The sequence below is a fragment of the Mus caroli genome, unplaced genomic scaffold, assembly GCF_978045245.1.
Source record: "Mus caroli unplaced genomic scaffold, Mus_caroli_1 scaffold_3, whole genome shotgun sequence".
NCBI classification, from domain to species: Eukaryota; Metazoa; Chordata; class Mammalia; order Rodentia; family Muridae; genus Mus; species Mus caroli.
The window spans coordinates 33,159,099-33,186,541 of record NW_028227258.1 but is presented as its reverse complement, the minus strand read 5'-3'; the positions used below and the strand labels follow the sequence as shown (position 1 = coordinate 33,186,541).

Below are 27,443 nucleotides of genomic sequence, written 5' to 3'. Positions count from 1 at the left end.
GTCACAGGTGAGGAAAGGAACACCAAGGAAGGAAGGCCTAACCTTTTGAAAAGCGGCATCACCATCCAGTCTTTCAAAGACCTGAGACTGGTCGTCTGTTGACTCAACAATGACCAGGCTAGTTTTCCTTGGAGAACTCTCCTCTTTGGGCTCAGAAGCCTCCTCAGGTTCTTGCACAATTGGAGAACCACGTTCGCTAGTCACCGGGGTCTGGAGACAAGGCTTTGCTTCCTCAGGAGGGGCACTGATGTCCTCAGGAGTCTTACAGAGAGAGTCAGGAACGGCTGTGGCCTTCTGAGTATCTTCCACTTCTGCCCCTGGTGTTGTTACACTGGAAGAAAAGTGCCAATTTACCGCTAAAGAACATTGGAAGGGAAAATAAAATTCCTCTTTGTGTTAGCCAAGATACTATGTGTATGTGCATACGTAATGCACACAAATACAGATAAATGTGAAAAATAGATGTTTACGTAACAAAGATTTATAGATAATGCTTTTGAAGCAAGCAAGAATGTTAGCAGAATGAAATAAGCCTTCGTTAGTGTAGTCAGTGTGATTGTAAATACAAATATGTCTATGATTTGATGGAAGGACCTGTTGGCATTGACACTCTCTAGCAGTTCTGAGTAATTCCCACACATCCTGTCAAACTCAGTTTCTAACTAAGAACATGTTGGCCTTTTCCACTCCTTGCTTTGTATCGAGCAGTTTTCTGTCCTGTCACTGATAACAGATTCCCTGAATGCCTTTCTAGGAGTCCTGGTCTTCCCACATTTTCCTTTCTATGTCTCTCAATTTTTTAACCTTTCCTGTATGTTCTCCCTTGCACTCTATTGGGCAGGTAACAGAGGATGGTACCCACAAGGAAGAAATCATTTCAAGTCTCCCTCGTCTCATATTTCAGTGACCATAGAACAAAATGCACTCAATGTCCATGGAAATACTGGGCTGTGAGCTCTTGACACAGTAATGCTGCTTCTCCTGAGTTCCTTTGTCTTCGTGGATAGAGGTGTTGCTCAGGCAGATCTCTCATTTACCTGGTAAAGATCTGAGTTGAATGATGCTCTAGGATCCTTGTAAGACAACAAAGCCTCTCTAGCCGTAGTCTTACTCCATCCTGTCTCATACTAATGGTATTGGATTCTGGGTACATAATTTATGTTACACTGTTTTATACTTAGATAGCTTTGCTTAAGTACTCATGGGCTGCTGTTCTCACATGACCACTGTTCACACTCTAGTGTAGTCATGGTACCATGTGGAAGCATTCCAACAAGATACAACAATCCCGTAAGTAATGACAGTGCTCAGGAAGGAGTGCCCTGCAAAGGTGAGTCAAGGGCTTATCTTTCACCTCTGATTCTATTAAATAAGTCACACTCATGTAGTTAGCATGTTATCTAGATGTGGAAATGGAGATTTGAAGCATTTTGGGATTGTCCAAGGTCACAAAACTAGAAGTTATCTTGGGTAGAATGGCCTCACACAACACTGTCACAATTATGTATCTTGATTATTTCCGTATTTCTACGACACAGCCTACGGAGCTGTGAGATTTCTGGAACTTTCCCTTGCAGGGCTGTGCTCCCTCTCACAGTTGTCACAGTGGCTGCAATTCTGGAGCTGTACTTAACAGACTTTCTTAGGAAACTCACTAGTATTCCTGCTGGTCTTGGGTTTTCCCTGAGAAATCTTGTTGAACTGGCTCCTGGTGCATTTGGGGAGACAGTGCTGCTGCTGGGCTGTCCCCTTCAGTTTTGGGGAGGCAATCCTGAAATGTGGAATAACCGACAGATATGTCTTCCTCAGAGACCATGGGTGGGTGGTCGCTAGACTCGCTTTCTTTGGAAGCCTCCTGCTCCTTTTTCTCCTTGGAAGCACAGAGCTCATCTGGAAGGACTGAAAATCCTGCAGGGGAGAAAATATTTATGAGTCTCACTTATGCTGGGGGTATATTTGTTAAGGGTCATTATGTTCCACATCCTGCTACAGGAGCATTTCTTAGAAAGACGAGCAAGATACTGTGCCTGACTTCAGCATGCCCATCACTCTGAAGAGCCTAAGGAGGGAGCAGTCAGAAAAAGATTCAGAGTAATGGGGTCAAAGGTGCCACAGAGAATTGTGGGAGCACTTCCTCAATGCTAAAGTGTCTGAAGAAACCCTAATGATAAACAGGCATGTCCTGTGACAGTCCAGTCAGATTCCAAATGGTAAGAGGAATCCTTACCAACTTGGGTTCAGTATTCTTTTTATGTAGACACTCTTATGCAGAGTTAAGAGTTAATGATGAGTCATTGAGAGAGATCTAGCTGGGGGTGGGGTGGGGAGACATTATGGAAAGGAAATGAAGAGAGCAAATAAGATGGGGTTGGAAAAAAAGATTAATTATTTTGATCAAATGCTACCAAGGCGTGAAGGAACTTGAACACTGGGGATTTGGTTCTAGGGAAATAATTACTGGAGTTTATTAGATGGACCAGAGTAGTATAAACAGTTCTCAGGAGACAGGGAGAAAAGAAGAAACAGGGCAGGTCTAAGGAGAAGGGAGAAGGGAAGCAACAGGGCATTCCATCCTCTCTCTTGAAGGGGTTTCAAGGAAGTGGACAGAGAAACAGAGTAGACACAGAGGGGAACAACTTAGAGGCAGAAGAGCTAGTCGCTTTATTTTCCTTTCAAGGACAGAAGTCTCAAGAGTATCGCAATGGCTTTAGACATAGTTCCAATTGTAAGAGCCAGATGGATGCTTGCAGGAATGGAGGCCTTGATTACTAGAGGACAAGAATCAGCAGAAAAGATGTAAAAGCTTTAGCAAAGAAGGGAAGTTAGTATATTGTGGCAGGAAGGAAGGCAGAGTGTATATACTCAGACACCTTATCTTGGTAGATCTTCTGGTAAAAAGGTGTGAAGATAGATTTACGTATAATCCCATGTGTCTACCAAATTGGAAGTAAACTCAGCAAGTAAGAAAAACAAGGGGAAGAAAAATGTTGAGGATTTGAAGGAAGAAGTGAAAGTACAAATCAGAGAGGAAAGGGGGCAGGAAGAGTTGGGAGAGGAGGGGCAGACTAAAAACACGTAACAATAAATTCAGTATAAATGAATACTTATAGTTGACAAGGCCAGTGGCCAAGGGCTCCAGTGCATCTGAAGAATTATTGGTTCAGAAATGAAGAAGGAAGCATGATGCTTAAATATTGTAGAAATTGCATAGCTACTGATTATGGTGTGTTGGTGCAGAACTTAAAACTTGGTGATTAAAGTAGATTTTAAACAAGTCAGTATGAGAAGTTCCTTTGGGAACAAAGGAACTGAGGAAAAAGGAACTGAATGGCCACCTATGGCAGGGAGACAATGAGGAATGAGCAGAAGGGCCACCATGGACTGAGAAAGGACTGAGGTGGCATGAAAACAAATACACCACCACCAAAGATTTGTTGCCTGAACAATGAAGGCAGTAGGTCCAGCTTTTGTATTATCCCCTATCCCCAAGAGACATCACTTAACCTTCACTGTGGTCCAGTGTAATGGTCTGCTCTATTTCTGCATAGCTGCGGCCCATGCGCTCCTGGAGGGGCTCTGTGTTGGTCTCCAGGAGATGTACAATGTCCATCCTGTTGATCTTGGTGAGGCATTCGATGAGGATAGTATCTGAGACATCGGAGAGAAGACATTCCTTACATCTGAGATGTACTCTTTTTAGGATTTTTTTCATTCAGTTGCTTTACTACGTTACTGGTATTCAAATAAGAACCTGGCAAAGCCTAACAAGGATCTTTGTAAACAGAGGCAAATAGTGATGCATGCAGTCTGCACACTATAGACCCTAAAGGCAGCATTGCCAGATGACATCCGCCCAAACTGGAATCTAGGTAAAAACAAAGACTTTAAGTACATCTCAAATACAGTGTGAAATATATTTATATTAAAAGATATTTATTACTTGTTTTTAAGTTTATTCAAGTGCCCTTCTGTTTTTATTTGCTAAATCTGTCAATGCTTCTAAAAATGAATGTAGACCAAAAAAAGGACAAAACAATATCCAAAAAAAAAAAAACAAAAAACAAAAACAACCAAACAACAGCATCCATAACAAAAACAGTAATAGGTATGAATATTTTCATGGAGAAGTGAAAGAAAGTGCCGAACTTGTACAGCAGCTATGATCTATTGAATTTCCCATTCCCCCCGCCCCCACAGGGTCATAGTATAAAGTATCAGTCATCATAGGGAGTATCTATTTGGTTCCCCTCCACCACAGACCTAAGTGACTATAGAGGAATATAAACATAAACTGAAGGCAGATACATCACTCATAAATAGTTATAACTACACAATGTGCCCACTAACCATACTTTGAAACTGTTTGGTCTCAGTGAACTTTCTGTTGGCAGCTAGTGCTGATATCATTTCCAGATAGTTGGCATTGTTCACAAACATTCCATGCAAGATTCTTCATGGAACAAGATTATTCTAAAACCGATAGAAGCTTGCTCTCTGTTTCATCGGCAGTGGTTCTTAAAATTGATGACTCTTGACAATTTCTTTTGTTGATTTTATAAGGATGAGATCACTGGGTGACCCACTTCTAGCTGAGATTCCCCCTCTACCGTGATGTTCCCCCACCTACCTGTGGCATGCTTCCCATCCCTCTCCAGCCAGTACTTGAGCAGTGCATGGCTCTGATCTTGAAGGGAGTTGGGGTTCTCGATTCGAATTTGGTGAATTTGCTCCTCAGTGAAATCCAGTTCTCTTGCTAATTCTAGAACAACAACAAAAGGCTACATTGTCAATACACTGAATTCAGGTTTACATTTCCATACCTTGTTTCTTGAAGTCTAAGCAATATAAGGCCTTGTGCTGCTATGAGCAATTTGTGTTAGAAGTGACTCATACACAAGTTTGACATACTAACACTCACTAACCCTCACTTGCTCACTCTCACTCTCCATTAAAATTGGATATAGAATTGATCAGTGCCATTATAGAAGTAGGAAGGGTAAAGGGGTATGCCAGGCGTGGTGGCACACACCTTTAATCCCAGCACTTGGGAGGCAGAGGCAGGCAGATTTCTGAGTTTGAGGCCAGCCTGGTCTACAAAGTGAGTTCCAGGACAGCCAGAGCTACACAGAGAAACCCTGTCTTGAAAAACAAAAAACAAAACAAAACAAAACAAAAAAAGGGTAAAGGGGTAAAATGTGAATGAAAATCAGACCATCATCACTTGTTCATACTTTTAACAAAGATAATAAAAAAATGAAATAAAATAAAATAATAAAATAAAATAAAAAACAGGAGAAACAAAGCATTTCTAAGTTTTACAATTTTTTAACTCCTACAAATCCTGGTTCTGGAAATGTGTGCAAATACTGGCTGTAGCTAACTTACAGTGATCAAGTACGCTTTTTTCTTCATTTGAGGTGCATGAAGGAAAGTACTTGGAATTATTAAACTTGTGTAGGGTGGAAGCCAAAACGTTTCTTCAGTTAGGTGTAGTGATGTCCACCTTGAAACCCAGCATGTAGGAGGTAGAGACAGGTGTGAGTTTGAGGCCAGCCTAGTCTACATAGTGAGTTCCCAAATGACCAGAGCTTCATAGAGAAACCCTGTCACAAATGTTCCTCCTACAAAAAGTTTCTTTATTCTACTATTAACATTCTATATGAATAGTTAATGCTTTGTGCATGCTATTCTAATGTGTAGGTATACAACTGTGTATAAAAGCAATGACTTCTATTATCTAACTGATATATTTCAACACTAAAAATATCCTTGATCTAGTAATTCTGTTTTAGAGATCTATCTCCTTTTCCTTTTCTTTTGTTCTATTTGGTTATAAGGTTTTCAGTTTTACCAACTTTTCTATACCTATTACATTTAGTATATGTATGGATGTATATGTATTCAAGGAAAATAATGAATTTCTAATATGCCAACTGGGGATATTTTGGTATTATTCTTTGCTATAAATCCCTCAGATAAGCATCTGGTGAGTATTTCAATATTATTCTAAAATTATTCTATTATTTCAATATTATTCAATATTATTCTAAAAGTTAGAAAATGGCTATTCCTATCTATGGCTTCCAGTCATTTATTCAAAATTATCAATCATCTTTGAGAATAGATACTTATTTACTACCCAATATTTAAGAAACATGGCATTGTAGTAACTTTATGCCATTTGTCTCAGCGCAGCGTATCCAAGTGATACATAAGGAACCACATCAGAGTTAAAAACTGAAAATAAGAAGGTGGGCTAGGCTACAATGTTACCTATTATTAAGTCACAGGCAAATGAGAAATATCTTTTAAATTCATAAATCATGATTTGTAAATAACAGTATGGGTTTAGAATTCAGCTTTTCTTAATAGATCACTGAACACATACTCTATGCTTCCACACCCCTGCCTCAAAAATAAAAATCAAAAAAAAAAAAAATCAGAGCAGCATCTCATTCATAGACATTTTAACATTTTCCCAGAGCATAGGTTAGTAACAATTTACTCTGAAAGACACCTGACATCAAACATCAAAAAGAAGCAGCTCTGGTGACATCTCGAATGTTATGAAAATTGCCAGGCATGGTAGCTCACACCCTTATTCCCGGCACTGGGCAGGAAGATTACCATGATCTTAGGTGTGCTTACGTGACATAGAAAGCTCCAGGTTGGCCTGGAAGATAGAGTGAGAACTTGTTTCAGGAAAACAAAAACAAAAAATTTTAAAAATTGAATCTAAGAATGTGTGAAGCCTGGCCATCTTGAGTCTCAAAGTCTTCAAATCTCAAGTTCCAAACTGCAAACTGTTGAGAACCATCTATCAGCTATTGCAGTCAGATTTGTCAACTCATAGATTTTTCTTTGCCTAATTCCATATAGTCTTCCTCAAGAAAAGTAAAGGAAAAAATAGAAAGGATCTTGAATGGGATGTTCAAGGTTCAGGTTTTCTGTAGAAACCCTGGGTCACACCAATTACCTGTCCAGCTGAAGCCAAGGTGATCAGCAATGTATGCCAGCCTTTCTTCCATCCGCTCCTGCTCATCTTGGGGATCTACAGAAGGTCAAAAACAGAATGGCCAAAGAGTGTCTGGGACAAGAGGGGAACCATAGTACTGATCATCCAAGAAAGGAAGTCACTCAATCTAATATCTAATAGTCGCACAAATTAGCTATCGTGGCTTAGGTCATATGAAGTGGTATGTTTTCTGATTTCTGGGATAAAATGGGGAATGAATCCCATGTGGTGATTTGCGGAAACCATTTGCTTCCATATCCCTTTAATGAAGACTTGTACCTGAACAGAATGTCTAGTTATCTCAGGACTTTCCTTTTATGCTTTTGAAGAAGGAGAGCAAAACAACTGTACACTCACTGCATACATGAAACCCCAGAGAAATCAGAGATGGGCTACGGAGGTGGAGTAACTGGTTGAACTGTACTACCCCTGCCTGTAGACCTGTCAGTCACCACCACGTCCTATCTGAAAGAAAGCACAAGGGATTATCTTAAGCCTGGACTTAAACTGAGGCCAGGAACATCAATGTCCTATTGACCTTTGGAAGAAGGCAGGACAAAGGCATATGAGCTTTGTAGCTCCTGCTGGTGGGACATTTGCATCTGAGGCAAAGGTTCTGGCTGCCTGTTCCTAAGCAAAGTCATGTAGTGCACACTCACACAGAACTAGAATTCATCCAATCCCCTCTTAACTGCTGTGGACTGCTGGACAGCATTGGGGAATTCTATGTCACCTACACTTTAAGGATAAGTCTTCATTTAGAAATAACGGAAGCCTGCAGTAACCTCTCAAAGCCACCCATGGTTTCCTTTTTTTAAAAAAAATAGATATATAATTCCAAGAGCCATCATTCCCTCATATCGTGCAAAGTTTGAGATTTTGTTGTTTTCTGAATCCTGTCTGAACACATTCACTGTTCATTTTTACCTCGGGTTTGTTGGACTAATTTGGTTATCATGGGTATCTGAAAGCTGACCTCTCTGAATTGAAAAACAGGCCCACAATAATTAGAATATTAGGATGTGAGAAATAGTTTTGAGTAAAGGGCTTCCTGATCATGACAAAATTTGATGTACCAATCAAAGTATTAGAAATTAGAGTAAGGAGGCCTTGTGCCGTGAAACCCATATGCTCACATGTAAAAGCAAATGTAGCTGACTTGAGACTAAGCCTGGAACATCAGAACAACAAAACTCAAAGCTTGTATGGCTTTCCATGCAGCAGCTAAAGAAAGGTGAGGTTCCCCCGTTGCTTGGTTATGGTTCTGGTTTGAATAAGCATTCTCATTACTCAATCTTGAGATTGTTTCATAGACAAGAATATACAGAAAAAGCACGAAACACAAAGGGCTTACACAAACACATTAACCACTACAGAAAGCTTAAATAAAATGAGACATAAATCACAAAATAAAACAAAACTTTACCAAAAAAAAATCTCTATCAAATTTATGACATGCGTAGCACAGGGATTCCCAGTGGCTGGCAAATACCTTCAGCTCGGTCATGGCCATTTTCATCAGGGATGCGTTCAATCATAGTCTCAATAGACTCATCCCAAATGGGCCTTGTGTCAAAGATGTCCTCGGGAGCTGAGTGCTCAATGTCAACAGGTGGCAGATTCTCAATGACTGACACTTCCAGGGCACTGCTACTTTCGTCGTCTGAAGGTGGCTCCTGCTCCCTCTCTGACTGTGTAAGCCTGTCCACTAATTTGGACGCCTCATCACTAATCTCCTCAAAGAATTCTATGGAGTTCCGGTAAAGGTCAAAGAAGTGCTCCCTGCTCTCTCTGGTGGGGCTCGTGCCTGTTCTGCCAGAAGATGAAGTGCTCCTGCTCTTCACCGGCAGTCGGGATGCAAAGAGCTTTGGTTTTGTGGCCCCATCTTCCGATTCTGACTCAAACCCCTCGGCCCTCTCCCTGCTCTCCGTCTCCGTCTCAATGTAACTTCTGGCTTTCACTGGGCATTTGGTCTTAGCATCTAAGGAACTAGCATCTGACTCTGATTTGCTTCTACCATCTGGTGCTCTGCTTAGTGTGTCTTGTCCCTGGGGGACAGCTGTCTTCTGGAGAGAGATGTCTGTAGGGGAGGGCTGCCACTCAGTTCTTTGGGTGGATGCTTTGACGGGAATTTTGGACTTTGGTTTTGCTCCATCCTCCTTACTATCCTCATCTAGGCTGGATGGGAAATCATCAGAAAATGCACTCTCATCCTCTGCAGATGGAGGGGCTGGGACTAAGGTGGGGAGAGTCCTGATAGGAATTTGGGATTTGCTTTCAGCAGAAGGCACGTTTTCCATGGGTGCAGTAGGGATCTCAATCACAGACTTCTGTTCCTCTGGAGAAGACTCTGGGGACTCATCATTCCGCTCAGACCTAGTGACTGTGGAAAAGTCCAATTGACCAACAGGTTCAGGGACGGCAGGGCATGGTGTCTGCTTCACAGTGCTCAGAGAATCACTCCGCTGTGTGGTGGGGGGCTCCTCGACCGCTGTGGATACAGCCTCTTTGGTGGGTGTTTCTGTGGAAGCTGAAATTATCACTTGGGAGTCAATGTTAGCATCTGAGGCAGGTAAATCCTCTATCTCCTCACTTACATCATCAGGAAGTAATTCTCCTTCATCATCCATTGCTTCTTTGGGTTCTGAAAGTTCCAGTGACTCACTAGTAGTCTCCATCTGTGGAGGCTCAGCCCCAGTGGCCCCTTCCTTCAAGTCTTCGGAGATAGTCTCTTCATTGGATTCTTGGCTGATTTGGAAAAAGTGCAAACTTTCATCTGCATAGGACCTTTTGGTCATATCGATGGCACCACTTCGGGTCATCTCAAACAATTTTCCTTCCTGAAAGAGGAATGGATTTTGTTCACTTGTCGGGGTCCCCTCTTCAGTTGGGGTCCTAGCAGGAGTGGTATCAGGAGTGGTGCCCTGTGACTGCCTGTCTACCATCAAACCGAATATCTTCTGTTCTTCCTCCTTCACCCGAGCTTCGAAGGCTGCATCATCTTCACGGATCTCGCTCCAGGAGTCAGCATCAGCATCCGTTTTGGTGATGATGACTTTGCTTGATTGTTCCCCAGTGACTGATGCTGCATCTGATGCGGTGGGTGCTACAACCAAGGGAGGTGCATCAGACTGCACGGCCCACAAAGCACTTTTTTGCTCGGATTCAGTTTCTAGATCGTGGCTCTCACAATGAGATTCTTCACCTGAGACAATTCTGTTAGAGGAGTTTGTCACTACCACATCCTCAGGAGAGGATCTGATGATGACAGAATACACTTCAGGTGAATGAACAACTGTGCTATGACAGGTATCTGTTTGGATTTTGCTGGGCTCAGCAGAGAAGAACGATGAGGAAGGAACATTTTCATAAGGGCTGATGATTTGAGGATCAGAATTTTCATCAATCTTGGCTAAATCAGACACTGGAACGTCCATGGCAAACCTCTCTGTTTGAGTTGTAGTAGATGAGTCTTGAATGGGACAGTCCTCTGACATGCTCTCCAAAGCCTGGTCAGTTATTGTGACCTCTACTTTTACAGGGGAAGATGGAGAGGCTATTTCTTTAGCTGATTCATTTCCTTCAGGTACCGCGCAATGAGAAGAAGAAGACAAGGAAGAGCTTTCATTGGGAAGATCTTCTTGAGTAGATTCCACTCCAGAAGGATCAAACGCTCTTTCTTCTCGGTCATTTTCACAAGTATCCCGGTGAGCTAGTGAGTCTTTATCAACGGCCAGGGGCTTATCGACATCTTTATGCTCTGGACTCTGAACTCCTAGGGAGACAGGAGTGGCTGAGTTGCTAGGACTCACACTCTCACAACCATGGCCATCACAGGTCTCTGGCTGAGTAGTCTCTCTGTTCAGGTCATCATCAGACCCATCAGCAGCATCAGCAGATTGAGTCTGACTGTCTTCCGCTAAATGTGATTTGCAATCTTTATCTTCTGAATTAGCTGGCTCTTCTTGAATCTCCTCATTCATCTTGAAAGTATATTGCTTGGGAACTATGGGCTGGAACTGTGCTGCTTCTTCAGGGCTAGAATTAGAGTCTATGCTGGATGGGAGGGGAGATGGGGGTTGCACTCGGATAACTGGCTCCGTCAGAAGTCCCGAGTCAGCACCTTTACTCAGCTGTGTCAGCTCAGGTTCGCTCTCCGAGGAAGAAGAAGAAGCCTTTCTGCTCTCTGAAGTCACCAAGACAGGGACCTCCCGCTCACCCTCTGTGCCCTCCATCTGTTTCGCATCATCCACTTCTGCTGAACAGTCAGCATCGGGGTCCGAGGCTGAGGAGGACCCATCTTGCCTGGGTTCTTTTTTGTAGTCCCTTTTCTGCTTTGCTTCTTGCTCAAGTTCATCAAACGTTTTAATTTTGGTTACCATTTTGAACATTTCCTCTTCTGGCGTGAACCTCTTCTTCTCCCCGTTCTCAGAGTCATCCTCTTCTGCACATTCATGAATCACAGCCGGTTTGGGTGTACTTGAATCCGAAGGTTTGGGTGTGACCTCGTAGCTAACTTCCTCGGAGCTGGGGGTGTCAGGGGACAGGGGGCTTTTCCCTGAGCTCTCCATGAGGGATGTCTGCTCTAGACTGTCATCCTCAGCACTGCCATCGGGGTCTCGGAGCAGCCGGGATCGCATGGAGGCCACTTCAGCAACAAGATCTGTTTTGGCAATAGCTGAGGGGAAGGGAAAGTGACTTGGGAGTATTCCTGCCTTCATTTTAGGCTCAACCGGGCTGCTTTCAAGGGAGTCCCTGCAAGGGGACTCTTTCAGAGGACTTGGTTCCAGAGAATCAGGGGTTTTGTGGGAGGAGTTATCTTCTAGCACGGGGCTGGCTTCCAGAGAGTCTTTGTGGCTGACTGCTAATGATTCATCAGCCATTGGGCTAAGGACCTCACTATCCCGGTTAGGGAGAGGAAGTTCTAGCCCTTGGGGACTTCTAATAACTCCCTGGGGCTTTGGTTCAGTTCCCTCAGCTGTCTTGACAGAAGCATCAGATGGTGGGAAGGCCTCTGTCACTTCTGAGGGTGTTAAGGATTCCTGAGTTTCACTTTCTGGTTGTGTCTTATAAGCTGAACTAACAAGTGGGAGCTGATTTTCACCACAGGACCCTTTCTCAGTAAACGCCTGGCGTGTTTCATTTGCTAATGATACACTCTGGCTCTCAGGGCAGCCATCTTGTTTGGAGCACACATCTTTGGGAGGGTCTTGGGTGCCCTCCTTCTGAGAATGCTCTGTAGAGGGCTCTGAACCCCGAGTGACCCCAGCACCTTGTTTTTCAGAACTATCAGTAATGTCATTAGTTATAGGAAGCTCTTTTTCTGAATGAATGTCTGTGGGTGTTCCTACCTTGGTAGTTCCCTTAGCCTCTCCAATCTGTTCCTCACTTTTCTTTGGTGAGAAAGAAAGACTCTCTGGACTTGTCTCAGGAGTTTCTGCTAGACCCTCATGTTTGTAGCTCTCTTCTGAACTGATCTGAGGCGTGCCTTCCATCAGGCTGCCGCAAGGTGAGCCTGCTATCACTTCCTGTTTCAGGCTTTCTGAACTGCCACCCAAAGCACCGCTCTGTAAAGACAGAGCTGGAAGGAGCTCGTCTTTCATATAATCTAGTGGGAAAGCCGTGTTGAAGGGACTCGTAATTACTTGGTCTAAATGAACCTGAGCCTTTTCTGTGTCCTCGGTGAGGCGGAATTGTTGGTATTTGTCATTGTCTTCTAACTCTTGCTTGATGACTTCAGAAAAGTCAGTGGAGGTTTTCCTGTCTGGACTGATCTGGAAATCCATGTCTCCCTGATCATCCACAATCTTCTCTTGAGGGATCTCACTCCCACGATGGCTTTCTTCTGCCGCCACTGATGGAACTACCTCAGGTGTTTTAATAATGGGGGTTCTCTCAAACCTTTCTCTAACTGGATCTTCCATCCTGAGCCCAACGGTGATGGTGGTAGAACGGAACCTTCTGGATTCCGTAGCTGCCGAGACCTGGAATCTCTGGCCACGCTTGGCTGTCTGACTTTCTATTCTCTGTGTTTCTCTCTGGGTCACAGTGTGCCCTTTTTCTTTTTCTACCCGACTTTTACTTTTGTCTTGTGGCTGTTTTTGTTTTGCTGATTTGTGCTCAAAGAGTCCTGTTTTGTGTTTAGATGGGTCCTGACCTGACTGGAATGCTTTCATGAGCTCCCGGACAGACATTGTCTCCTCAATTCGTTCGGTTTTGGAGGTGGGAGATATGGGTGGCTGCTTTTCTGTCTTCCCAGGAGACACGGGGAGGTGCTTCTCATGTTTCCCAGTGGCAGACCCAGGTGCCGGCTTCTCTGGGGTTCTTATAGAAGGGGAACCGGGCAAGCGTTTTTCGGTTTTGCCAGGTGACACTGGAGGATGTTTTTCTGTTCTTCCAGATGATGGCACCGGTGGACGTTTGTCTGTCTTACCTGAAGGTGACCCGGGTGTGTGTCGTTCTGTTTTTAGAGATGACACAGGGGAATGTCTTTCATTTTTGGTTGAGGGGGAACCAGGTGAATGTTTCTCGGGTTTACCTGAAAATACTGGTGAATGCCGTTCGGTTTTGGCCGAGGGTGACACAGGTGAGTGTTTTTCGTTTTTGCTGGACGGTGACACTGGTGTGTGTCTTTCAGTTTTTGCGGAGGAAGAAAGGGAAGAGTGTCTTTCTGCTTTAGAGGAAGGCGATGACTTTGAAGAGGGTGACACAGCTGGGTATGTCCTGGGAGTGGTCCTTTTGGGCACATCCTCTTTGCCTTTGACTCTGACTGGCAGCTTGCTTCGGCCTTTCTGCTCATCTTCCACTCGCTTCTGAAGAGCCTTCACTTTGTCCTTTATGGAACCAATAGGAGTTTCTTCTATGAGAGGAGAGGTGGCCTTGGCAGTGGGGAGGGGTTCAGGGACCAGGCCACGGTCTTCATCTACCGACTCCTCTGAACTACCTTTCTTAAGTTCGGTCTTTTCTTCGCTGCCTTGCGAGCTCTCCTCTTTCTGTTTCTGCTTCTCTTTTAGTTTCCTCCGCACTGGCTTCTTGATTGCCAGGCCTGGTTTGAGCTGCTTCTGAGCGCTCTGTTTCTCCTCGGCTGAGGTGGCCTTCCCCTTATTACTCTCAGAGCTCTTGCCAACAGCTGAAGCCTGACTTGTCTCCCCTGACTTTTCTGGAGCTGTGTGTGGCTTCTTTTCATGAGGACTAGTGTATGAATTTAGGTCATCTGTGAGGTAGTTCACTAACCCAGTAGAGTCCTTCTCTACTTTGGCCTTGGTCTCTCTGTCTACTCTGACCTCTATACATGGGTGTTCATTGATTTCTACTGGGGCGTGTTGCTTGGCCTCTTGGATTTCCTCATCGCTGACAATAACCCATTCCTCCTCTAGCTCCCGCTCAGACTGAGAACTCCGCGCTCTGCTTTCATCTCTCACGCACGTTCCACTCCTCAGGATCGCATTCACCTTCTCTAAGTCCTCCTTCACTCTCTCTACAATTTCAAAGGGCTCGCCTGGCTCTTCTTCACTGGCCTTTGCCAGCTCCTTCACTTTGAGCGAACCTGCCTTATCAGACACATCTGTGGTCAAGATGGCCGTCATTTTGATCAAATCTTGTTTCATCTCAGAAACTTCAGAGAGCAAGTCCGGACTTGCTAAGACAGGAACTTCATTAACCAGGTGGCTTTTCAGGACAGATGTTTCTGTCGACTCTGTCTCATCATCTTTGATGTGAATGAAAAAACATTGAAAGTAAAATGGAAATCAAAAAAGATATTGGCAAATGTAATCAGGACCAAAAACAACACAGCGTCTTTTTCCTGGTGGTGGGAGGGGCAACAGAATGGGCTGGGAATGGTGGATCCACAAGGTCTCAAGGTACAAGAGCAAAGCAAGGCTAACGGAAAAAAACAACTGAAAAGGAAAATGAGCAGGAAATAACTTGCTTAATTTTTTCACTGTAGCACATTCATACATACAACAAAGCTATCACGAATACTCAAGACATACATAAAAAAAAAATCACAAATCAAAAAGAAGAGCGCAGTGAAATTGCACAGAGGTATCTCAAGATTGTCCAGATATTACAGATCAATGTCAGAAAACAAAACAAAAACCATGAGGAAAAAACAAGGGAAAAAAAAAGCATTAGAAATAGCAGAATCTCGATTTCCCCCCTGAGAAAGCCAGTAGGAGCAAATTCAGAACTGCACCCAATTCCTACATTTTAAATCCCACAGATCTAGAATTCAGTCAGCATAGTTCTGCCACCATCCAGCAATGGCGGGAAACACACCTGAATCAGCTGCGGACTGGCATTTCATCTAAGGGAAATCCACACCTGACAACGACACACATCTCGTGCGGGAGGGAGGCATGGCCCTTTCCTTGGAGGAACCTCCTTGTTTAGAGGTGTACCATACGGACCAAGGAGGAGGATAAAGGAAAGACAAACGACGGAAACACCAGCTGTGACTGAACGTGTATGTGAACCCAGAGTTCAAATGTGATGCATGGCGACCCAAATTAGAGACAGTCACACAGGACACACGCACAGTTGATGTAAGCCAAGTTATTTCCATGCAAAGCAAAGGTGGGGAAAAAACCGCTGGGCAGGGGCAGCCTTGCAGAGAAGCGCGGGCAGGAGGGTGATGAGAAATTAGAACAAAAATGTAAAACGTTACTGTGGTGAAGCATGTTTACCTATGAGGTCTGAAATGTACACTGAAGTCACAAGTCAGGAGGCCTTTTAACTACCAATGAATTAGAAGAAAACCCTCAGGGTTGGCTTATACAAAGACTTATGTTAGAAAAATATGGACATTATATAAGGACTGCCTTTAAACTAAAAACACAGGCAAATAAGAATCTACATTTGAAAACTGGAAGATATTCAAAGTATCCAGGTGTCATTCAAGAGTATCCATGGCATTATAGCAATATGGGTAATATTACGACTTTTTAAATTGACCCACACCAGTAATTTTTAATTCCTACTAGCTTGTACATAGAAGTAAAGGAAGGGACCGTTTACATCAACACAATAGCCCTAAAGAAGAAAGAGGGAGAGAAAAAGAATCACTTAAAAAGAAATCACTGTAAGCAACAATGATATGTGTCAAACCAAAGTGTCTCCAGGACAGAATTTGTATTTATTCAGATTACTGTGTGTGTGTGTGTGTGTGTGTGCTTGTATGTGTAATTTATATATAAAGTATATTAAATAAATTTATGTTAATGCTGATTTGTTTAGTCATACAAATTATTGAAGACATCAGCATCTCAGATAGTTTCATGTTGAATGAGGATTGAACATAAGGGTAGGCCTCAGTTAAAGCCACCCCAATAGGACAGCAGTAAGCTACAATATGCTAAATCCTCAAAGGAACAGGTCATCTGCATGGTGTTTGAATGAGATCTACCCCCACATAAATCTTGGGTATTTTAATACTTGGTCCCTAGTTGGTAGCTGTATTGTGAGGCTTAGGAGGTGTGGCCCTGGCTGGAAGAAGGGCATCACTACGGGTAGGCAGGCTTTTAAATCTCCAGATTCCAACAGTCTGCCAGCTCACTACCTCTGCTGTGCTACCATAGACTCTAACCATCTGGAACCCTGAACCCCAAATAAAACCTTCCTTCTGTAAGTTGCTTTGGTCATGGTGTTTTATCACAGCAACGGAATGTAACTAATTCAATTGGGGCAGAATGAGGATGAAACATAGCTCTGTGTTCTTTTCATTCAGGCTGTTTGTTACCCTGAGATGTGATGAATCAACATAAAACTTAATAATTAATAAAAGTACAAGTTAGAATGTTTTTCTCAAGGGATGAGGGCATAATGCAAAGGAAAATCTATAAAATTCAACTTGGGTTTCTACACAAGAAGCCAGAGAGTCATAGAGAATAGGCTGACAAGATGAAATGCTAGAATTATTTCAGACTTCAGGTGAATCCAGGTCTCATTACTGTACTATATTTTGTTGAGAATTTTGAATTGTCATTTAAATGTAGCCACACAAGGGCACACTGTGATCAGTAGCTTTATCTAAGATAGTTTAATTTTTGTATTCTTGTCTTTATAATTTTTTTCTTTTGAAAATTTCACAAAAATCCTGTGAGGTCTCACCTAAAGGGTTCAGGTACACTTCACCACAGTAAGAGTAGAAGGGATGGTAGGGTGTGTTGAGGGGTGAGCTTCGGCAAAGAACTATTAGACAGTATTACTTTTGTTAGGCACGTCCTTCCAAAGGAAAGGCTCTCTACAGTGGTCACTGTAGATTGATGTAAAAAGTAATACTGTCATGTCAGTGCTTAAAAAAATAATGAGGTGACAGTGGTAAGCTAACAGAAGGACAAAACGGTAGGGTAGCTTTCTAAACAGGCTTGACAGCAATGCCAGGAGTTACAGGGATGTCAAAAGAAAGTGAATGCTTAGATGAATAGTCACTGCATTTTTGCTCATTAGCTCACAGATTAGGTATATTATGATTTAACTGGCCAAGCTGCTTTTATAAATTTATATCAATGATCAATAAGAATTATAGACAAATGTAATCATTATAGTGGTTAGTAATAGCAACTAGCTTGCATCTTAATTCATGCTTCTCTTCAATATAGCCAGCTTTCAAACAAACTCAATTTTTATTTAGAAATCTTACTTTTTTCGGATGTCATACCGATCTGAAAGAAAACACACACAAATTCAGTGGTTACAAAACAGCTCTCCACTCAGAGTCCCTTATGTGCATAGCAAGAACCTACTTGCAATTATACCCTGAGAGTGACATCAGCTAAGGTTTGTATATATAAATAAACACATTCATAAATCGCTTCTAGGTACTATAGAAAGCATACGTTATTCCTGAGAAGAGATGACCCCAGAGGTGTCTGATATGACAAATTCACAGTAGAACAAAGGTCATGAAGAAGGTGAAGTCAATCTTAAGCTGTAAGTGCCAACTTAATGGAGAAAAAAGATAGCAAAGCATGCTGGGTGATGCATTCTACAGATGGCATTTTGTAGCAATAGTGAGTACTGCTCCAGAGCTCTCACCTATTACCTTTGGGAAGGCTAGAAACCTCCTGGAAGTATTTCACAGGAGAAAAAAATAATGTATCTGACGGAATTTGTTTGTGAACACAGCCAAGTTGGTTTCCTAGGTTTTTTTTTGTTTGTTTGTTTAAGGGCTAGGCTGACAGAATCACTGAGCTCAGGAAGGAAACTGAGTGTGTCACAGTGATGCACACAGGGGAATGAGTGACCAGTTAAGCATCTTTTGATGGTGTGTGTGAGAGACAGCCATCTCACAGCTGTTCTGCAGCTTCCTATGACAGAAAGGGGAGATATGGGCACTCATCTAAACTAAGGCCATGCATTTCAGGTTGGTGGACAGAGAATGGTTATTATATTTTTCTTTGCATTTTTATATGTCAGATGCATTAGCATAACATTTAAAAATGATAGTATATTAAAAACGTATGCATTAATGATAATTAGTTTTAGAAACTTAAGTGACTATGATAGTGAATAAATATAAAGTGGTTTCCAATGAGTTCTTTCATTTCTGTTATAATATTGGGTGTTTTCAGACCTTTAAAAATGAGATAAGGACACATTTGCTTTAAAAATTGAAGTGAATATGACCAGATATCTACTTTGTCCAATGCCCTGTCTTTAGAATATGTTTCCTGGGTCTGTTTGTAACTTCACAGAGAAGATAGGAGAGAAACTCGTGCTACTGAGGTGTGTGGAGCACTATGCTTGGCAAATATATTTTATGATAAATATTCATTATCAGTATATATTTATATCATAATCTTGGACCCTAATGATTGGACTATGGGTTCCTGAGAATTGGTTAGTCATAGTGATTCTCAATCTTGGTGTTTAGGAGCACATTATATTCCTAATAGCTACTAACTTTCATTTATATAAGCTATACATAAACAAATCTGCATGTTCTACCTGGGGCTAAGAAGATTCAAGAACCCAAGAATACCCCAGCACACACCCTAGCAATCGCCAGTGTGATGATGTCATCACAGGAACACCCTATGGTGTATGATGGGGCTACGAGACCTATACAGCAAATCACTGTGTGTGATCACCATGATCTTCAGACATCCTCAGACTTGTCTTTGAGTGTCTCTCAGATAATGCACATGCATTTTCAGGAGTTGTAGAGAAATACAAACTATTACATGACAGGCTAAAATAAATAAGGGAACTGTGATTTTCTGAACACAGTTCACCAGATGAAGAAACATAGGATCAGAGAGGTTGACTAAAATTTTGCTCATCTACTTGCTAAGAATCCCTGTCTACTTTCCCTAAAGTCAGAGGCCAACCACACTCTCTTCTTAGTGCTACCAGCAATGACATAGTAGGGACAAGTGTCGCTGTTGTAAAATTACCTCTTCCTCCGGCTCTTGATCTGACTCCGATTCCTTGATGCCCAAGATGCCGTGCAAGATAGAAAAGAAGGCAGAAGGAAGAAAACATTTAGAGGAAAAGAATAAATACATCCCACCTCCAAGCATCAAGCAGGCATGGGTTAAACTCAGACTGCCTTCTTAAATAGTTTATAGAAGACAAACAGTTAAAGAAGACTAATCAAAGTTTACACATTCCAAGAGACAAAACGACCAAATGATGGATATGCTAATTTCTGACCTGAGGTCACCAGCAGTCTCAAGGCTTGATATTTAATGTGTCTGGTGGACTGATCTACAGAAATCACAGGGATGCTGTCCCAGTTACCATGGATACTGACTGAAAATGTCAACCACAATTAGTAAGCTTATTTTGAAAGCATTTGGGTAGTGAGCAGAAGCTAACATGCTAACATCCTGACTGGAGGAAGTGCATCATGTGACTTCAGGAAGGCTCACAGAAACAAGAATGGGGACAAAGCCAGTTATTTTTCTTTAAAATTTAGTCCAAAAAGCATTAAAACTTAGACTCATATTTTCTCTGCCATATCTAATACATAGCAATAAAAGCTTTCATCAAAGTATATTAAATGCCAAAATGATTAGCACATGTACTTGTGTTCTGTATGTTTTAAAAAGGAGCTAAAACTCCAGTTCTCTGCAGTGGATGTCACAATACCTTGGCATAAATTGGCAGGGTGATGTTTAAGTTGCAAATAGCTTGATGCACCAGTCCTCTTGTGGATTTGGGTTCCTTCATAAATGAGAGTCGCCCGCAAGGTTCCTGGGTTGTGTCACGTACCTTGAACAAGAAAGACATACATGTTTCATCACATCAGACATCAGTGTGTTTTAGAGGGAAAATAATTCCAACTGGGTAACACTTACAGAGGGACACAAAGTCCACAAAGACTCAAAGCTTTTCCCTTTTCTACTCTGCTGACATCATTTATAACACAGTTTGGAAATGTCTTTCTGGTATGCTTGCTTGCTGAAGTATGAATGAAAGAACTGTATGTATTTTAAGGCAGCTCTGGTCTGATATGCACACAATGCAAAATGAAGCCAACAGTCATGCTGATTTACAGGTGCTGTCTCACGCAAAAGTCACCGTTTGTTTGAGGTCAGGACTCTAGATCCCTTCAGATCTCACAGTAAATTTCAAATATAAAATAATCGTTAACTGTAGTTCCATTTCTATACATTAGGTCTCCAAAACTAATTCACCTTTTAAAAACCAGTGGTAAAATGTTCCTGCCATAAAACTGTCCATTTCTGCTAGTTGTAAGTGCTGTGAATCATGTTCACGAAGTTGTACAATCACCACTATTTTCCAGAGAAAGTGCTCCCAGTACACATTCCCTTCCCATTCCTGTCCCCTGACAATCTCCATGCTAGTTTGTGTTTCCATGGATTTGTAAAATGGAGTCATATAGTATTTTCCTTGTGTTTTGTTGACTTAGCACAACACGTTCAAGTTTATTGCAACATCAGAACTTCATTCAAATTTAACTGTGGTATTTGTAATAGGAAACATCACTTTAACCACTTAGGTGTATAATTCTATGGCACAAATACATGCACTTCATTATATACCTATCACCACCCTCCATCTGCATGCATAATTGCTTCCCAAACTGAAAGTTTCCATGTATTAAGGAATAATTTCTCTTCCTCCACCCCCTTTCTCCTGAGAGCCACCCTTTTACTTTCTATCTTTTATGCTCCTGGGTATTCTATGCTAAATGGAGCCATTCATATTGATTTTTCTATGAAGTTGAATTGATGAAAGTATATCAAGTCTATAGCTCTAACTAGAATAATTTCTCATTGTACTAGAATATTCTGGGTCTTTCAAGAAATTATTACAAAAGAGTTGTCAGTGCTCATTTGGTCTCTACATTAGTTACTCTTACATACATTTTAAAATCTCAGCATGGACATCTAAAGTTAACAGTCATGAAGAAATAGGAAGGCTAGGCACTTAAGTCATCAGTAGAGTCATTGCCTATTAGTAACTAGGTGTGAGGCTCTAAGTTTATTCCCATCAACATTCTCTCTCTCTCTCTCTCTCTCTCTCACACACACACACACACACACATATACACACACGCACACACACACTCACATGCGCACTCTCACACTCACACATACACCTATACACATTTATACACACATATACACACAAAGAGATGATTTGCCTTCTAATCTGGGAAACGGTAGCTAATGTCCTACTTAATACATTGGTCCTAGTTAGTCCTCATGATAAATATGTTCTCTCATTAAGAATTATTATTGACTTTGAACTTCAAAAAATTTTTTAAAAATGTGTTTTTGTAAACACCTCTAAATATGTTTTAAAATCACTGGAAATGTTTGAGAAGCACATATTCTTACTATGAAAGAAACTGGAAACAATCCTTGTACTTAAATAAATGATTAACTAATTTTGATTTTTATGTATGCATTACCTTGACAAAGAGAGGAAGTCTATTTTCTTTGAAGGCAAAAAAGCTGAATATATGATGTTGGCCACTCTTGGTTAGTGGAACCAGGTTGCCAAAACAATCAACATAAATAGGTTTTCCTTCCAATACCTAAGAGAAGACAGAAAGCCAACATGGAATAAGATAGCTAGAATCACTTTTAGTTCATTTATACAAGCAAAGCAATGGGAGTTCTTGGAACCTTCAGTTCTGAAAATACACATACATGACAATGTTCACACAGCTGATTCACATCTGTCACATACATGACAAAACATTCACCACCATTTCTTCTTGCTATTGAGTATCTTCAATTGCATGGCAACATTCAATTTTCTCTTTTTTAATGTTGTATCATGATACCCACAAAGACCCATATGTCTATACCTAAATATAAACTTTACATTAGGTAACTTTTGACATCATAATGAGGCAGAGCACAGGGTGTCAGTATATAAACATCTATAATGATGAGAAATTCTTACAAAAAATCGATGTAAAAATGTATTTATCTGGACTAACACTTAAACAAAAGGAAGTGCTTTAAAAGAAAATCCAGAAAAATAAACCATCTAAGCTGCTATAGTTATAACAAACTCATAGTCACCTACATACTCTGAAGTTTATCAATAACTGTTTTTATTTCAATAAAAATAATTTTTTAATTAAAAATACATTTTATAGGAATTTATTTACACACATAGAGGCCATTCATTTATGATCTAAACTGTCAGAGAAAAATTCAGATTTTGGAAATTGGCCTTCAACTGATAGAAACATAGACTGGTCTTCCTTTTGCTAAGCAAACCTTCTTCCTATAATAACTGGATTACAAATAACCCGATAGTGAAGCCACACAATACAACATTCCTACCTCCACATCCCTGCTCCTGGCCACCTCAGAGAAGTTTTCTTGTTGTTCAAGGGTCTTATCTACTTTGTCATCTGTCATACAGAAACACCGCAACCTGGCTTCAATGGGGTCATGTGACTTGGCAAATACTACAAATTTGGCCATATATGGTACACAGATTATTTCTCTATACACTTGTGATGCAAAGGCAACAGACTCCTGAATCTGTCGACAGTCTATCAGCCAGAACCTACAAAAGTAAAGAAAACCAGTTACCTAAAGTTTACAGTGTGCAACTTGAAAACAGACTGATTCCTTTGATATGATCAGTAATGTCATCAAATGTTTCTTGAAAAGGAAGGACATGGGGGAGGGAAATGATGAGAGGTGGCTGAGGAAAGGGAAACACACAGACATGGCAAGGAAGGCAACAGGACAGACAGGAGGTCGGGAGGTGTTAAGAAAAAGAGATGCACGACACATGTTTTAAGATTGACTCTGAATATGTTCCATGTACGATATACACTTACAAGAAGAAATCCTTAGGAAACATACCACCATGCATAGTAAAATATAACTGGTTCTTCTCTATAACCAGTCTCTTGACATACCTATTGACTGCTTTTGAACTCTTTGATAATAAAATAAATAACAAAACCAGAAAGTAAATAAATAAATACAAAAATAAAATAACTAATAACTCTTTGGTATGTAAAAGTTCTGTATCAGACACTGTGATGTAGATATTTATTTTCCTTGATTCCTCTCCTATTCATTTAACCTTCTGAAGGTTTCAACATCATTTTCTCATTGCTTCATTACCCAAGGGGTTAACCAGTCACTGAGATTAAATCAAACCAACTAGAAATTGGAAAGTTTTTATCTAAAGTCCATGTGAATGGGAACTAATATTAAATTTCAATTATGGCATGTAAAAGTGTGGAAGCCACATACGCCATTACAAGATGGCGCTGGCTACTGCTGGCCACCGCCCGTAAGTTCAGGTAAACAACCAATGTGTGCATGTGCATAAGGGTTTCGCGCCAAGTCACAGCCCATCCCGGGGAATGTAAATGAGGTACTGAAAGCACAACCAATCAGGTATAGACACGCCACTCCTAGGCCTATATAAGCAGTGCCAGCTCTGGGGCTTGGGGTCTTTCGCCTTCGCTATCAAGCTCTCCCAACAAACATGTGCAGAAGAATCCTGTTGTGGCGTCCTCCTTGCTGGCAAGTCAAGTGTCCACATAAAGGAAATAATTAGAAGATCCCTCCAGCCTCTTACAAATGTGTAGCATGCAAATGTGTTAGGGTATATAACACACTAACTCTTCAACCACTGAGCAAGATACACTGAACTGCATGTCTTGGTATTCTCTTAAAAGAGAAGCTCTTCATGCTGTTTTCTTGGTAACAGGAAATGTCTCATTCCTTGGGAACTGGAAACATCAGCTATGGTTGCCAAAGCTAACGCCAGAATCACAGAGCCAAAGCAGACAGACACTTATTTTCCATAGATTCTAATCTGACTGTCAGGACTTGGCGACTGTACCATTACTATTCATGTCAAAGGAAATGTAGACCTTACTTAAAATTAAATTTGATTAAAATTAAATCTCTTTGAAAGAATTAAGAAGCAATATCAAACAAAAAAAAAAAAGGAAAGATGATTTTGAGAAGAAAGAAAGAAGTACAGTGAGTGGGTTTTTCTGTGCTGCACACACATACCTGGCAGACACGTTGGTTGTAAAGGAAACACACTCATTGACAAATGTTAGTGGCGTTGTTCCTGTGATGTCTTCCCACTGGGCAGGCGTAGTTCCACCTGAAAGAGTGCGATTGTGGAGGATTATTGGGCAAAATTAGAGACACTGGATTGTAAATAAAGTCTCTGTGCTTCTGACTGTTCACCTGTATAGCCCTTCCATTCCACAAAAGGCCATGAGGAAAATAAAGTGAGGCAGGATACAGGTTAGTGATAGAGCTTTTGCTTAGTATGTGCACAACCTTGTGTTCAATCCTCAGTACAAAACCACACCAAACCTAAACAAAGCAACTTTTGGTGCTGAGGATATATAGCTCAAGAGTAACTACTTGCCTTGCTTAGCAAATAACATGCCCCAGATTTGATTGCCAGCACCACATACATACATGCATTAATTAATTAATGAAATTAAAATGAAAGAGTACAAACTATCATAAATCAAATGTCAAAAATCATAAGTCAAAACTACTTACTAAGAAATAACACTTAAAAAAAACCAGACACCACCTCAACTAACTAAATTTAAGGGAAAGTATTTGAATATCTGTGTATTAGGAATTCTATCCTTGGTCTCCTACATAGCCTTCTGGGAGAAAAAAAATCAATGGTTTTATCCAATGTTGGACCCTGCTGGCTACAAGATGTTCCCATTTAGTTCCTAAAAGCAGCTGGGCTACGTATGGGGGGAAACATCTGTTCACTTGGTTAGCTATGAGGCCTGGTCCACAGGAGGAAATTTAGGTATAGAACCCTAAACATGGCCAAAATTTATGGCTAGGGAAAACTATTATTGTGTTGCTAAATGGTCATATTGTCAAGCTGCCTTGTAAATATTTATGTTTCTATCTGTAGATGTGAGCCTTGGTCAGAGAAGCTCCTTAGAGATGTAGGTAGTGGTTAATGCAGAGATGCCTAGCTGCTCAAATGCTGAGAAAAAGCAATGGTTCCGTTGTTCCCCCGACAATAGGTGGGACATCTAGCATCCTGCCCTGCCTTGGGGCTCAGGGATCATTGTGGAAGAGAGAGGAAACAAAGAGCCACAGTACGAGGAAGAGTGCCACCGGTGAGAGGTTGCAGCTGCATATGGGCTGTCGGATGGGTCAACTCACAGGACTGGGTTGCCTGCACAAGATCATGCCAGGAAAATTCCTGCATAGACAGGGAGGAGCCGGTGGATGGCACCATACGACGCACATATGGGCAGCACTAACACCTCAGTGGGTTGAAAAGCAAAATTAAAAACATTTACTTTAAAAATGACTCCATATGTAAATATGTAATAGTTTGATATAGAAACATTGTTTGGTAAATAACTCATTTTTTTCACCTTCTGTTCACCTAGTTAATTTTAAAAATGCCATCCCTAAATTGATGTATTTAACCCCGCAGCTTTTTGATATAGAGCCTTTTCATAGTGTGCAGACAGTTCTTGAACTCAGAATCCTTCTGCCTCTGTCTTCCAAATCCTGAGATTACAGACATTCATCTATATTCTCAACTGCTACTGCTACCTATGGTAAACATAACTTAGTTTTTTTTTAACTATTATTAAGTATCTTCTTCTAGAATTTTCTATGATATAGTCACATATGCCTTACCTGTTATGCTGCACAGTAATCTTAAGGTTGGTGCGTCTCCCCCAAAACCATTCAGCATGACATCACTTGAAGCTTTGGGGACAGGAATAGTCATAGTAATCGGCTTGTGGAATTTTCTTCTCCTGGGTTCCAAAGTGACTATTGGGCTGAAGGTGGCTTTGTTGCCTAGGATCTTCTTCACCAACTCACTATGCATAGGTTGAGCCTTTCAAGAGAGGAAAACACATTAGCTATAGATTGTATTACACTTAATGTCAAATATCTATCATATCCAGACATTGCTTTTTTGTCTCACAAATGAGTTTGGTGGATTTCAAATGTGGCAGCTGTAAGATTAGTACTATTAAACTCTCTCTTCTCTCTTCTCTCTTCTCTCTCTCTCTCTCTCTCTCTCTCTCTCTCTCTCTCTCAATATATATATAATTATATATGTAGATATCATTTATTTATCTATCTATTGTGTGTTAGATGTGTGTGTGTGTGTGTGTGTGTGTGTGTGTGTGTGTGTGTATGCATGCATGCTACAGTATACACATATGCAAGTCAGAAGACAACCTGAGGAAGTTCTCATCTTCCATCATACAGGTTTCTGGAATCCAACTCAGGTAGTCAGACTTAGGAGCAAGCTCCTGCACTAGCTTAGTTATCTCATCCGTTAGCCTTTGTTCATTCAGGAAAGCTTTATTTTGGTGACATTTCAACTCCCATTTGAAAAGCTAATTATAAAAATGGTAATTAAACCCCCACAGGATCGTCTGCATCCTACATGGACATACCTGTAGGCCTACTCGAATGCGCTTGGTGAGTGCACCCTCTGGGAAGACAGCTTGCACCTGTGACACCACTGTGCTGCTCAGTACTCCACCCTCGGGGCCAATCAGGTTGCTGTCCTGTTTGATGCGAGACACCACCGCAAAGTACTGTGGGAAGTCACGAGTGATGATGCGGCAGATTCGTTTCTTTTCCAGGTCTTCTGGACTGTCCAGCACTGAGACAAGAAATGATCCATCTTCATAGAGCAAGTGACTCCTGAGAATGTTCTAGCAGACTCACAGGCATGGTTAATAGTGAGCAGGGAGGGCAGCAAACCCCTTTTTAGTTAAAGTTAAAGCATAAGGCTATCCTGACACTGAACAGATAAATATCAGGGATAGTTTATCAGCTGTCATCATTCTGCAGGTACACTGCGGGAAAACCAGGCCTTTCAAGAACACTAAAAGAAGTGCACTCTAGGCCAGAAGCATCCACTCAGTGCTGTCTGTCTCTGTAAGGGTGTTTGAGGGCAAACCTGCAGTGGGAATGAACATGTG

The 27,443-nt window shown here is 41.4% G+C and overlaps 1 protein-coding gene across 6 annotated transcripts in view; it reads right to left on the bottom strand.

Moving 5' to 3' along the window:
* Nucleotides 1–27,443, bottom strand: part of Ank2 (ankyrin 2) — a 605,825-nt gene that overhangs the window by 11,721 nt on the left and 566,661 nt on the right. For all 6 annotated transcript variants that reach the window (XM_029474795.2, XM_085835544.1, XM_085835545.1 and 3 more), the window contains 14 exons: nt 26,910–27,121; nt 26,134–26,338; nt 24,499–24,595; nt 22,792–23,020; nt 21,903–22,028; nt 20,111–20,233; nt 19,414–19,446; nt 17,658–17,679; nt 8,508–14,723; nt 6,977–7,051; nt 4,628–4,759; nt 3,505–3,648; nt 1,656–1,908; nt 43–331 (listed from right to left, as the gene is read on the bottom strand). In XM_029474795.2, coding sequence (XP_029330655.1) covers nt 43–331; nt 1,656–1,908; nt 3,505–3,648; nt 4,628–4,759; nt 6,977–7,051; nt 8,508–14,723; nt 17,658–17,679; nt 19,414–19,446; nt 20,111–20,233; nt 21,903–22,028; nt 22,792–23,020; nt 24,499–24,595; nt 26,134–26,338; nt 26,910–27,121 — 8,156 coding nt within the window. The remainder of the gene's footprint in view (nt 1–42; nt 332–1,655; nt 1,909–3,504; nt 3,649–4,627; nt 4,760–6,976; nt 7,052–8,507; nt 14,724–17,657; nt 17,680–19,413; nt 19,447–20,110; nt 20,234–21,902; nt 22,029–22,791; nt 23,021–24,498; nt 24,596–26,133; nt 26,339–26,909; nt 27,122–27,443) is intronic.